The sequence below is a fragment of the Lonchura striata genome, chromosome 18, assembly GCF_046129695.1.
Source record: "Lonchura striata isolate bLonStr1 chromosome 18, bLonStr1.mat, whole genome shotgun sequence".
Taxonomy (NCBI): Eukaryota; Metazoa; Chordata; class Aves; order Passeriformes; family Estrildidae; genus Lonchura; species Lonchura striata.
In genome coordinates, this window is record NC_134620.1 from 10,675,313 (window position 1) to 10,689,027 (window position 13,715).

Here is a 13,715-nt window from a genome sequence, read left to right on the forward strand (position 1 = left end):
AGAAAAGGCAATGCCCCTTCCTGTTCATCCTCTTTGCCCTGCTCTTCCCCTCCAACCATACATTAAAGAGCTGGACAACTACATCGGGGTGAGAGCCTCTCTTGGAAATCTTGCCCATCTCCTGATGTTCCTCCCCTCAAGGCCTCGTATCTCTGAGCTAGCCTGATAATTTAGGGTCTGAGAGAGAGGAGAAACATCACAGAGGGGCTCCAGGCCTGCCTGGAGGGGACCCACGTGCCCGTAGCTGCCCCTGGGGGCTGGGTGTCCTGGCTGAGCTCTGCTCCCAGCACGGGGACACGGCACCTTCGAAGCGGATGTTGAAGGCGGTGGCGGCCGCGGGCTCCTCGGCGAGGAAGTCGATCCTGATGGAGGAGCCGTCGCTGATGACGCCCTCAAAGGGGACGCTGTCAGCGCGCAGGGAGTCGTAGAGCACGGCCGAGCGGTTGGTGTCCCCGCTGTACACCACCATCCTGCGGGGACACGGGGCGTGGCACAGGGACAGCGCCCCGAGTCCCACCCGCACACGGCCGCGGTGAGGTGAGCGGCTGGGACAAGCTGGGAGCTTACAGGTTTTGGTATATTCTGGGGTTTTCCTCTCCAAGATAGACATGGAGGGGCTGGAGCGCGTCCAGGGATGGGAGATGGAGCTGGGGAAGGGGCTAGAGCACCAGGAGCAGCTAAAGGGGCTCAGCCTGGAGAAAAGGAGGCTCAGGAGGGACCTTCTGGCTGTGTACAAATCCCTGAGAGGAGGGGACAGCCAGCGGGAGTCAGGCTGTGCTCCCAGGGAACAAGGAATAGGATGAGAGGAAATGGCTTGTGTCAAGGAAGGTTTAGATATCAAGGATATCAAGGAAAAATTCTTTCCCAAAAGGGCTGACAAGCATTGAAACAGGCAGCCAGGGGCAGTGGTGGAGTTCCTATCCCTGGAGGGGTTTAACAGCCGTGTAAATGTGGAGATATGGTTTAGTGGTGGCCTTGGCAGTGCTGGGGGACAGTTGAACTCAATGATCTCAGAGGGTTTTCCCAACACAAATAATTCCATTTTTCTATATTTAGTGCCCAGCAAAAGGCCCTGCTCCTCACCCTGCTCAGAAGAAGCCCCTGGGCTGTGAGGAAACAGCTCCTGGAGCCTCACCTGTCCTTCTCGGTCAGCAGGAGCTTCTCGAAGTGCAGGTGCAGCTTCTGGCCCGGGGGGGCCCCGATGGCCCACACGCAGTACACGCTGCCAGACTGGTTCCCGCTGTAGCTGGGGGACAGCACGCGGCCGATGGTGGCATTGTGGACTGTCCCTCCACAGGGAGCTGCAACACAGAGCACAGCCCCGCTGCCATGGGCACAGCAGCATGTGTGCTCCCCTCTGCCCAGCTCTCCTCAGAGTGCCCAGCGCACAAACCTCTTGCCTGGCTCTGCTTTGCTCTGTCAGTACGTATTTATACTCATAAATTCATATTCATACTCACACATAAAATCTTAATTTCCTTTCCCTTTGCTGCCTAACGAGGGGGCAGATTCTGCTGTCACTGCCTGACCGCCTGAGGCATTGCTCCACACCTCGCCAAGCCCACATTCATCTCATGGGGCAAAGAAAGGGACTCATGTTTTCCTCAGTTTCCCCACCACGGGGCTGGGACGTGCAGGTACCTGAGCAGATGGGCTCAGGGCTGCTCCAGTGTGGCCGGGAGGCGTTGATGCAGGTCAGCATGCGGGGGCCCTGCAGCTCGTAGCCCAGGTGGCAGTGGAAGTGAGCGATGCCACCCGAGTGCAGATCCATCACCGTCACGTCTCCGAAGTCGGGTCTCCGTGGGAAGTTGCAGCTCAGCATAAACACTGGAACGGGCGCACACTGGGAGCTCAGGGCTCAGCTGCTGCCAGCCACCCCGTGGGGACATGCTGGATGTGCCCACGTGTCACACGGAGCAGCGGCAGAGCACCACCAACCCCCCCAGTGCCGCCGCTTCCCCACCTGTTACCGCTCCTGCCCAGACCCAGTTTCTATTTTAAAAATAATTTGCTGGAACTCATTTATTTTTTAAAAGCTCTTCGAGGTAAAAAAATACACTGGCAGTGTGAGTGTGTCCAGGAAGAGCTGCTGCACGGGGACAGAAATGGGGCAAGGCGGGTGTGAGAGGCACAGCCAGCACTGGGGCTGGGGATATCAGGGCACACTGAACCCTCTACCCTGGGCACAACACCTCGACCCACCCCTGCTCTGAGCGCGGGCAGGCGGTGAAACAGGAGTGTGGCTGCTCTGTGGGGGCACAGCCCACTGGTTGGACCCTGCAGCCAAGCAGGACTGACCCCAAACCCCCCTACCCACGTTGGGGACACACCCACCCTGGTAGTGGAGCTGGAATGTCCCCACCACGTCGTCCTGGAAGGTGCGGAAGTAGACGGAGATGGTGTTGGTGGGGCTGCGGATCACCTGGCCTTCCACCAGAAGGGTCTGGTTGGCCAAGACCACCAGGGCATCGCCGTCCACGCCACGGATGGACAGCACCTCCCCGTCTGACAGGTTCACACTCTTCACCTGCGGGGAGCAGAGATCTGTGAGCTGTGGGGGCAGAGCTGGGGACTCCAGTGCTCACATCCCAGCCCAGCACACACACAGCAGAGCATTGCACTGGGCCAGCAACAAAACCAGGGCAATCCTCAGGGTTTGGTGCTCACCCCGTGCACCAGGAAACCTCCCCAGGATCCCTCACCTCACTGGGGAACGCTTGGGGATCCACACAGCAAGTGCATCTAATGAGTAGTTCCAAAAGGCTTTAATTATTATTTGGAAATAGCTGAGCAGTAACCTCACATTTACATTTCACGTCCATTTAGCTTAATAAATGGGCTCATATTTCAGCAGAAAGATGCTCATCAGACTGTTTGTTTCCCTGAGTGTGCAAGGCCCGGGGCTCTATATTTAGCAGCAGCCCAGCCGTGATTGGGAGCGCTCCCGACGATGTTGTGACTGCAGGGATTTGTGGCTGCTGTCACCGCCGTGCCCACCTCCCCTTGGCACACGGGGCTGGGGTGTGCCCTGCTCCAAGGGCACTGCAAGGAGCCACCCCCAGCCCTCAGCATCCTGAGCCAGCTCCTGAAGGAAGATCCCTGGAAAAGCTCATTCCTCGCTGCAAAGCTGGATTAACATCCCCAGGCTGGTTCAGAACGTGCCTGGGTTCACCCCAGCCCATGTTTCAGTCCAAAGAAGCTGATTTTGCCTTATTTTTCCAGCTGGGTCCTGGCAGGGAAAAGCATTTTCTGGAGCATGGGCCACATGCAACTCTGACCCCCAGTGTGCTCTGGGTCATTTCTCCTTTTCCAGATATTGTCCCAGAACGTGTCTCCCCAGCACGGCCAGCACACACTGTGTGCTCTGGGTAATTTCTCCTTTTCCAGATATTGTCCCAAAAAGTGTCCCCCCAGCATGGCCAGCACACACTGTGTCTGGTGGGATGGCACAGATCTGATTAACAAATGGGATGAATTAAGTGTTATTTGGGTGAATTATTTGGAGTCCAGGGATCCAAGTGGGCTCCATAAACACCAACAATTTCCCCAAGCTCCTACTGGGACAGAGCTTTGCTTCTCCAGCTGGATCTGGATCCCTGCAAAGATTTTTCCAAGGTGTTTCTAACAGATTTTGTGCTGCAATCGCTTGAAGCCAAACCTGTTCCCCAGCTGGCTCCCTCCAGTGCTGGTGGCACCACGCACATGACACAGAGCCAAACCACCCTGGGAAATTGGGAAGGGGATTTAGGGGAGCAGCTGGAGCAGGCAGAGCTCTGCAGAAGGGAGCAAGCTGGGGATCAGTGCTGGGTGTCATGGGACACACACACACACACTCGGTTCCACCGTCAGCCTCCCCTCGGCGGAGCCAGGGGAGCAGGGTGTCACCACAAGTGCCATTCCCTGTGCCAGCATCAGGCTGGCATTCCCAGAGGAGCCTGGAGGAAGCAGGGAGTGCAGACGCTGCCGTGGCCCCGTGCCAGGGAGCGTCAGCCCTGCGAGAGGGACCATATGTGCGAGCTCCTGCCAGGGGCTGGGAGCACGGGCTCTGACTTCAGTCACAGCCTGCACCCACAGCAGCTCCTCCAGAGCCTTGGGAAGGAAGGCAGGAGGGATCCTCGAGTCAGCCTGCCAGCCTCGCTCACCCACTGGAAAAACCTCTTTAGGGAAATTCGATTTCCTGCCAAGAAGATTCAAGAATTTTAAAAATAAATATAATTTCACGAAGCATTCGGAGAGCTGGCTGCCATGGCACAGGCAGGGCCACAGCTCTCCCTGGAATGCTGAGAGCGGTGCAGGGAGGGGCAGTGAGCTGAGCAGGGACCCCGAGCTCTCACACAGCCCAGGGCAGCTCCCAGCCTTTCCCAGGACCATGCCTGACATCCAGGCTTTGTGCAGATTTGGCAGATTTCCCCACAGTGAATGAGGGTCGAGCTCCAAAGGGAGTGAAGTGTCCCTGTGTCCTCCTGCGTGGCTCCCAGTGCCTGCAGGAGCAGTTTTTGGGCAGAGCTGGAACATCACAGGCATTCCTGCCACCACCAGGCTGTCCCACAGCCCCTGCAGGTCCTGTCCCAGGGGCTTCTCTTTGCTCCTGCAGATGCCTTTAATGAGATCCCCAGGGTACGAGGCAGCACCTCCCCTCTGCAGGAGCTGGGAATCAAATCCAAACCCCTCTCTGGGACCCCACACCCTGGATAATCCAGTGCCTTCCCTTTGGAATTCACCTCGGAGCCCCGAGCCCGCAGTGCTGCAGCACAGGGCACTGCCAGCTGCAGATGAGGCCATGCTCCACCAGCACCGACCTGCTGTTGTGATTTAATTTGTCTGCAACGCTCCAAAGCATCAGCAAAGCAAAATGCAAAGCTTGGGGGGGTGGAGAGGCCAATTTTATGCTCCATTAAAACCTCAGCTCGCAACGGAGTGAGGTCAGGAGCGGTGTCACCTGATGGATTATGGACAGAGGCGAATTTCCAGCAGAGCAGCCTGCCTTTAGCACCCTGTGAATCTGAGGAGACAGCTGCTGTGTCCAGTTACTTTTCCACTGCCATGGAGAAGTGGCTGAGCTGCTCAGACTCTCCTGTGCTCAATCTGCACCACTGTTGCTCCCAGGGAATCTCCCCACCAGGGCTGGCAGCCACGGTGGCATCGTGGCCTGGGGGCCAGCCCCTTCCTGTGCCCACCAAGGGACAGCAGGGACAACCCCGCTGGAACTCCAGCTCCTTTTAATGCACACTTTTAATCACACAAATTCAAAGCAAAGGGATTTCAATTGGGTGCAAATGGTGACCTGGAGAAAACACAAGAAGAAAGGATTGCAGGCAGCATGGAGACCCTGGGCTGGTTTCATCTGGAGAGGGTTTGGAATGTGCAGAGCTCCCTGCCCTGCTTGCAGCCTCACCGGGCTGAGGGATGCTCATTTTTGGGGGGAGCTGGTGGTGCAATGGTGCACATCAGCTTGGGTGGGACCCCCTGCTCTGACAGGTGGGCATTTGCTGGGCACCTGCAGCGGCCAGAGAAGGAACCTGGGCTGCCCTCCTGGGCTTTCTGCACCCTCAGAGCCTCCCAAAACATTCCCAGCCAATGGGGGGTGCAGAGGGCAGGGAGCTGCTGCCCCCATCCCACCAAATGCCTTTTTAACAACCTTCTGCCAGTGCCTCTTGGTTAAATTAATTGTGTGACATTTAAGGAGTTTGATCATCGCTGACATTCAGGATGTTCCAGCTCCCTCATAGAGTTCATTTATTACAAAGCCTCAGGAAAAAAAAAAAATCTATTTTTTCCTTGGAAAGGGCTATTTTATCAAGTGAAGGTGCTGTGCCCAAGGCTTGGCATCGTGTGCTGCAGTGAGCAGTGGGTCTGGCTGTGGGGACACCCCAAGGCAGGGCTCACCTGGAGCTCGACGCCGTAGCCGGTGTAGACAGTGACGTTGTAGGTGCACTGCAGGTACCCGTGCAGGGGCAGAGGGGGGTAATCCGTGGAGTCGATGTAGCCCTCAGGGTCGTGGAAGCTCATGCTGCAGAGCACTGAGGGGACACACAGCGGGGTCACACCGAGGACACATCACTCCCACAGCCCAAAACCCAGCACTGCAGTCCCTGCCCCACTGGTGATCCCACAGAATCCCAGAGTGGTTTGGGTTGGAAGGGACACTACAGCCCAAGCCCTGCCATGGGCAGGGACACCTTCCACTAGGCCAGGTTGCTCTAAGGTCCATCCAGCCTGGCCTTGGATACTTCCAGGGATCCAGGGACAGTCAGAGCTTCTCTTGGCAACCTCTGCCAGGGCCTCCCCACCCTTACAGGGAAGAATTTCTTCCCAATATCCCATCTAATCCTGCCCTCTGGCAGTGGGAAGCCATTCCTCCTTTCCTGACACTCCATGCCCTCATCTAAATTCCCTCTCTTGAAGCCCCTTTAGGAACTGGAAGGAGCTCTAAGCTCTTCCTGGAGCCTTCTCCCAGTTCTCCCAGCCAACCACAAAGTCCATGAAGAGCAGAAGATTTTAGGGTGGTGGGCTGATTTTGGGGGGGCTGTGCTCCCCAGCAGTGCCACAGCCCCGTGCCCAGCCCAGCTCACCCGGGGTGGGCTCGGTGGTGGTGACGGTGGTGGTGATGATGGTGGACGTGGTGGTTTCCTGGCTCTCCTCCAGCGCGGAGCCGTGCACGTCCCTCTCCGTGCCGTGTGTTGGGATAACGGGAGCCGCAGTCGGAGCCTCTCCAGCATCCCCCGTGCTGCCAGGGACGGGCTGGGGGAGGGCTGGGGGCAGGGTGGAAGGGGAGATCTGCAGCGTGGGGTGGCTGGTGGTGGCCTGCTCCAGCCAGGGCAGCTCTGGGGCGCTCTGCTCCATGTCCTCTGCTGGCCCTGGGGTGGCCGTGGGGAGCCTGGAGCTCCGTGGGCTGGGTGGGGAGGCAGTCCCAGGGGGTCCTGCCGGGGTGGGCTTCAGCCTTGGGTGCTTCCTTCCCGTGTTGACTTGCTTTGGAGTCAGTGGCTTTTTCTTGACAGGGGAAGTTTGTTTGGCATCAGGTCTGGGGGCAGCGGTGGCCATAGGCAGGAGCGGCGTGGTGTCCTCCGGGGCCGGCAGGAGGTTGAGGGCAGTGCCCTGCCCCAGCTCCCCAGCTCCAGGGTCTGAACCCACAGCATGCCCAAAATCCTCAGCTCCAGCAGTCAAACCCGTGCCGTGCCCAAACTCTGCAGCTCCGCCACCCATCTTCTCCAGGGATTCATCCACAGCCAGTGGGTCCGGGCTGGCCGGCACCAGCGCTGCCCCCGATCCGCCGTCTGCAAGAAACAGGGAAAAGAAGGATTTAGGCAAAGCTGGGTGTGAAATTAGGTATGTCGTGTGCTGCTGGTGTGAAATCAGCCCCCTGGGAAGCTGTGGGAACACCCACCACTTCCCAAAGAAGGAACAACCGGCCCCCACAGCACAACACACCCGCCTCAGCACAGCCCCCTCAGCACCGCCGTGCTGGGCAAACCCAACCCAGCATTTGTCGGGAACAGGGATGGGCAGGAAAGAGCCAGTGACCAAAGCCACCAGCACCACTCTGGCCAGGGGGTAATTGAATAAATACAGATTTATCCCCCACTGTGGGGTGACCGGGCTGTGATCCATGGGCTGGGATTCCCCGTGAGCTCTGGGAGATGCCGCAAAGAGCTCCGAGAGTCGACACTTTCCATGGAAACAGCAGTTGCCAGGGAAAGCACTTAATGCACAGCACTTAAAGACCATAATTCCAGCCTCCTCGTGTCCCCTGGAGCCAGCGGAACGCAGGGTCTCTGTCCCTCTGTGGGCACAGGGTGTCTGCAATCCCCCAGCCCCACTGCTGGCCTGACTTGTCGGAGCCCCAGCCTGGTTCAGGGGCTCCGTGTGGTGGAAAAGTCTCTCCTCCAAGCCGTGCTTCCAGAGAAAAACTCTGTAGCCTCTTGTTGTCCGGTCTCAAGGCAGTTTATTGCAAGTTATCTAAAAGATTTTCTTCTGGGGCTGCTGTGGTTTGCTCACAGCTCAGGCAGAGGCACACACACACCCTGACATCCTCTCTGACCCCGACTGCTTCTTCTCTCCCCGCCAGGGCTGCTGCTGTCTTTTATATGGCACATTACGTATTACATGGTTACAGTTTTCCCCCAATACCTACTACCTATGTTAAAAGATGCTTTTCTACTCTAAACCAATCCGTGAGTGCCAACATCACCAAGAACATGGAGGTGAGGAAGAAGAAAGAGGAGGAACAGGACTGACCCCATTCCTCCATCTTAAAACTTCTGACCCCCATGTACAAAGTAAAAACCCCCTGTACAGGTACTAAAACCCCCCTGTACAATACTAAAAAATTCTCCCCTCTACTTTGTAACTACTTCTACTGTAATATCTAAACTCAAAGTTGGTAAACCATTCCATGGCTCAAACTGAAAATCACAGCTATTTCCAGCTGCCTGCCAGGGTCTCAAATGCTTCTGACCAGGGCCTGGAACCTCCAAAAATGTCTGAGGGACATTTTGAGCTCCAACATGACTGAGCCCAAAAGCAGCTGGAGCTGCTGTGTCGTGCCCGTGGTGGCAGCCAGGACGTGTGGCCACCACAGCAGCAGCTTTCCATGGGATGGGGCTGGAGCAGCACTCAGGGTTTCCTTCCCCAGCAGGCTCCAGGTAAACCTTGGCTCAGCTCGGTAGTGCAGGTGCTTTAAACAAACGCACAACTCTTGTTGTGTTTAACTTGTGTTTTTTGTTTCAAATTCTGCTAATTAAGGTAGGACTGGAATGAAAAGGGGGAGAAAAAACGAAGCTGTTGCATGTGAATCCTGAAACACAGGGACACTGTGGGTGACACTGCCCGGGGGGCCCGAGGGAGGGCACAAGCAGCCTGTGCAGAGGGACTGAGCAGCGCTGAAAACTGACTTTGCTCCTTCTTCTGGAAAATAGAATCAGTTTCTGGCAAGAATCAAAGATAAGGAACACAACAGGGAAAGGCAAAAAGCTGGTGAATTAGCCTGAAGGATGGAGCTGCCAAAACTCTGGCAGTCCCTGTGCTGCTCCTCGGTGCAGGAGAGTCCTTGGACACTCTGCTGGTGCCTGGGCTGGTCCTTTGCCCCTGGGACAGAGCTGTGCCTGCCCCAAGCCACTTCACCCTGTGCCACCACCCTGCTGCAGCCACCAGCAAACCTGGCCCGGCCCCGAGGGCTTCCTGGCCTCTCCTGCTGTTTGCCACAAGTTAAAGCATTAATTCCTTCATTAGCAAGTGGCTCAGCAAATCCATCACCGATTCCCTGAGCGCATCAGGAGACATTTCACACACATCATCTGCAACCATCAGCTTGTGTCAGCTCTGAATGATCTCCTGTCAGTGCCTCAGTGTCCCCACACTTCTGGGGGGGCAGACCAGGAGCTTCCACACCCTCTGCTTGTTCTAGGTGCCTCTGCTTCCCTCTCCATCCCACCCTGGGCTGATCTCGGCCTCTGTGTGCACCCTGCCATGGGCTGATGGTGGGGAATGTCCCCAGGGCCATGCCAGTGGCAGATCTCATTCCCTGAGAAGTTTTGTAGGGCTCTCCAGGGCTCTTCTCTTCCTCTCCCACCCCAAGCCTGGGAGGAGCAGTTGGTGGCTGCTCTCCCACGGCCCAGGTGACAGTTCTAGGGCTCTGCAGAAAAAGGTTTTGTCCATGGTGGGAGAAGATGGGGCTCTCAGACAGAGGGGAAGAAGCACAGCCCTAGGAAGGAGGAGGCTCGCTGGTTGGTAGGACACAATGGGACAATCTGGGACATTCTGGGACACTGGCTCACAGCATGACAGTCAAGGATCCCGAATCCTTAAAGCCAACACATTCCCAAAAACACCAACCCTGGATCCCGGGGTTATTTGTCATGTGAACACTAATTCTTAATGGATTGTGCCTTTAAACCATATGTTATGCTTTTGGAAAGCTGTCTAATTCCTTATTAGATCCTTCGCCAGGATGCATTTACTCGATTCTGTCCCTAACAAAGCATGAAATAAAACACTCTGTAAAGCGACTCCTTAATGAGACACTAAACACGCCGCAGTTTGTACAGGGCAAACGCGTTCCAGGGAGGTGGAGAGGGCGGAGCAGAGCCGGGCTGGAGCCGGGGAGGGGCAGGCACAGGGCATCCGGGATCGATAAGGGCTTATTCCGCATTATCAGAAAGGGAATTGATCGTCCATCTCAGCTCCTGATTGATCGCCACCCCCGGTCCTGAGCTGTGCTCCAGCAGCTCCCTGGGCTGCCGGGCCCTGCTCCCTCCCCATGGACCTCGGTGCTGCCCCACATCCCCACAGCCCCCAAAACCCCCACGGACCCCAAAGACACCACAACCCCTACAGCCCCACAGCCTCTACATCCCCCAAAAACCCCACAGACCCCAAAGACACCACATCCCCTACAGCCCCACAGCCTCTACATCCCCCAAAAACCCCACATCCCCTACATCCCCCACATCCCCTACATCCCCCAAAAACCCCACAGACCCTACATCCCCCACAGCCCCTACATCCCCCAAAAACCCGGCATCCCCCAAAGACCCCACATCCCCTACAGCCCCGACATCCCCCAAAACCCCCACAGCTCCCACATCCCCCACAGCGCCACAGTCCCCACAGCCCCTACATCCCCCCACATCCCCCACATCCCCCACAGTCCCCACAGCCCCCACAGCCCCACAGCCCCCTGCCCACCCATTCCTGCCTGGAGGAAGCAGAGCTGAGTATCCCCATCCCTGAGGAAGGGCTGCAGTGGGTTTGTTTCCATGTTTGCAGGGCCAGGGTGGGATTCAGTGGGATCCTTTCCACACTGATCTGAGTCCCAACAGCCCTTCCACCACCTCCAAGGCCCATGGGGTGATCATGGCCACACAGGACCCTCCCCAGCTGCCAAAACCCATCCTGCTCTGCACAGGTGATGAGTCCGGAGCTGCTGGGAGAGAAATGGCCACGTCTGACCTTGATCTACCCTGGAGGAAATAAACCCTATTGAGATGCACAAGGGGTTTATCTTGTACCTCGATCAGGACCTCTCTGAGGATACTTTGGCACTGGAAAACCTTCCCTGAATCCATGGAAACCTCCGTGGTGGCCCTGCAACCTTTGCTACCCCCGAGTGTGGCACGGGGGGCTCTGTGCTCTGCAGGCTGGGCCAGGCAGGGCCGGGACAGTTTGGAGCACAAAGTGACCTTAACACAGCAGGACAGCTCCTCTCCAGGACTATTCCGAGCCGTGCCTGGGTGTGTGCAAACACTGCAGGAAGCTGCACGCCAGGGAGGATGTCTCCAACCAGCCTCAGCCCCCACAGTTTATACTTAGCCACGGCGGAAGCGCCGGTGCCGAGCCTGGGCTGCGTGTGGGAGCTGCACAGCCCCATCCCAGGGCTGGGGAGGCAGCAGAACAGGAGGGGTGGCAGCTCCCAGAGTGTTGGAATCTGTGCTATTGATGATTCCAGATTGTAGAAAGTCTCTGTCTTTCTGCCCCGCTGCCAAAGCAGAAGCCATCATTGGTCTGTGCTGGTTTCCAGGTTGTTTATTCTGTTTATCTCTCACATGTTCTGCTGCCCTGCCCAGCTCTGTCCTGCAGGGCAGCGTGTGGGGCTCTGCCCTCAGTGGGATGTGACAAACATTAAATACCAGAAACTCCCTGGGCTGCATTTACAATAACGTGCCAATATCTGTCACCTACGTTGGACAGTGTGTCCCCAGCCTGAACCAACAGAAAAATGCCAACACCACAGTGAGACATGGAGGGCATGAAGAAGGAGAAAAAGGACAAGGCACACCCAATTTCCTCCATCTTGTCCCCTTTGAACCCCTCATCTAGAATCCTAAAATTTTACTTTTGCACCCGTGCCACACTTAATTATTACTTCTATCAAACACTCAGAGCTTGTAATTCATCCTGTAAGATTTAAAACTCTTTTCCATGGCCAGAGATCACAGCCAGTGTCTCTGGGGGCTCTGTCCAGGGGGGTTCCTGACCCCTGCCAGGGTCCCAGACCTGCCAGGGCAGCCAGAGGGAAGCTCTGGATTCCCACACCAGAGCATCTCCTCTCACCCAGACACGGTGCTGGGTGTTGGCAGGGCACCAACACCCGCCCACCCAAGCAGCAATGGCACAGAGGCACCAAAATCCTCCTCCCCAGCCCCAAAGCTTCATCCCTATGCAAGAGGGTCCCCAAAATCCTCCTCCCCAGCCCCAAAGCTTCATCCCCATGTGAGAGGATCCCCAGGACCCCCATCCAGGCCCATGGGCAGCCATGGCCAGCACGCAGCTGCTGCTCCAGAGGTGACTGGCACCAGAACCTGATTGCCAAAATACCTCAGCCAGAGGGGTTTAGAGGAATTAGAGAGCTGCAAATGCCTGATAAAAGGATGCTGGAATAATCACACAGGCCTCGTTTCGCTGCTGTGCTCCTGAAAGAGCCAAGGCGGGAGTAGCCCTATCACAGCTCCCATTACTAATGCCGATGGTATCGCCGGGAGCACTCGCTCCAGGGAGGGCAGCAGGATTGCTGCAGCTCAGGAATCACTGTCCAGAAGGGTTTAGGATCTGATTGTAGCAGAAATGAATAAAGCTGATCCAGGCACTATTCGTGGTGGTGGTGTTCAGCTCTGCCTGTGTGACAGGCTCAGGCGCATTCAGGGGTGCTGGGCTGGGCTGATCCTGCCCAGAGATGCTGCTGGCATCATATCCAAGCCCTCGTGGGGAGCTGGGATTTATCCTGCACTGCTCAGCACCCTCTGCCCACAGGCTGAGCCCCTGGAGTTCCCCGTTCCCACATGGTTGATGCAGGAGGGTTGGCAGGAGCTGCTGTGCACCTCTGTGCTGGGGAGTTCATCCAGATCCTGGATAATGCAGGGAGGTTGAGGCCATGTCCTGGTGCAATCCTTCATCACCAGGGGGCTGGGGGGAGGGAAGGGGCACCCCGGGCACCTTCTGCCCTCCCACCTCTTCCCATGCAAGTGCAACACACATTTCATCTTCAGGCAGGAAAACAGAGGGTTTGGGTGGGAAAGGGCATCTGAGAAAAAGCAGGTTGTGTCCATGAAAACACTTGGCTGTGATTGGTTTGGTTTCAGATTTTAAAAGCTTTTGGCCTTGAATCTCGAAGAGCAGAAAAACCTTAATTGAAACAATCTTTCATTCCCCAAATGTCCCCGCAGGCGGATGCAGCCTCTGCCTGCACGCAGGAGATGCGAATCCCAGCTTTTCCTGCAGTTACGCTTTCAGCAGATCGAGTTTTTCCAACAGGAAAGAAAAAAAAAAACAACCAAAAAAAACCCAAAAAACATTTTCCTCAAGAGCATCCTGTCGGCTCCCCCTCTGAGCAAATAAACCCGTGGCAATCCGATCTGGGTGAGTCACGCCCGTGGGAGCTCCGGGAAGCGCAGCCGGAGCCGGGGCTGAATTTCGGAGCTGCTCTCCCGGCCGAGGTGAGACTGGGACTGGAGGGATGTGCACGGATTGCAGCCCGGCATTCCCAACATTCCTGTTGCTGCAGGAGAACACAGACAGTTGCTCTCCTCTCCAGGATGAAGGAGGGGTGCCTGTCCCAGCCTGGAAATGCTGGGGGCCTCCAGATCCCAATGGGAAACCCTGGATTGTTCCATGGAGTAATTAATGGGAGATAATCCAGAAGAAAAAGAGATGCCCAGGTTTTGCTCAGGGAGACAGTGCAGCAGAGGCCAAGAAAGTTTGGAGCTGCTTTTCTCCCATTCCAG

General features: G+C 56.6%; 1 protein-coding gene across 2 annotated transcripts in view; it reads right to left on the reverse strand.

Moving 5' to 3' along the window:
- Window positions 1-13,715, reverse strand: part of SEZ6L (seizure related 6 homolog like) — a 39,161-nt gene that overhangs the window by 8,128 nt on the left and 17,318 nt on the right. For both annotated transcript variants that reach the window (XM_021544714.3, XM_021544713.3), the window contains exons 2-7: window positions 6,573-7,274; window positions 5,887-6,020; window positions 2,335-2,527; window positions 1,642-1,827; window positions 1,136-1,301; window positions 304-470 (exon numbers count right to left, since the gene is read on the reverse strand). In XM_021544714.3, coding sequence (XP_021400389.2) covers window positions 304-470; window positions 1,136-1,301; window positions 1,642-1,827; window positions 2,335-2,527; window positions 5,887-6,020; window positions 6,573-7,274 — 1,548 coding nt within the window. The remainder of the gene's footprint in view (window positions 1-303; window positions 471-1,135; window positions 1,302-1,641; window positions 1,828-2,334; window positions 2,528-5,886; window positions 6,021-6,572; window positions 7,275-13,715) is intronic.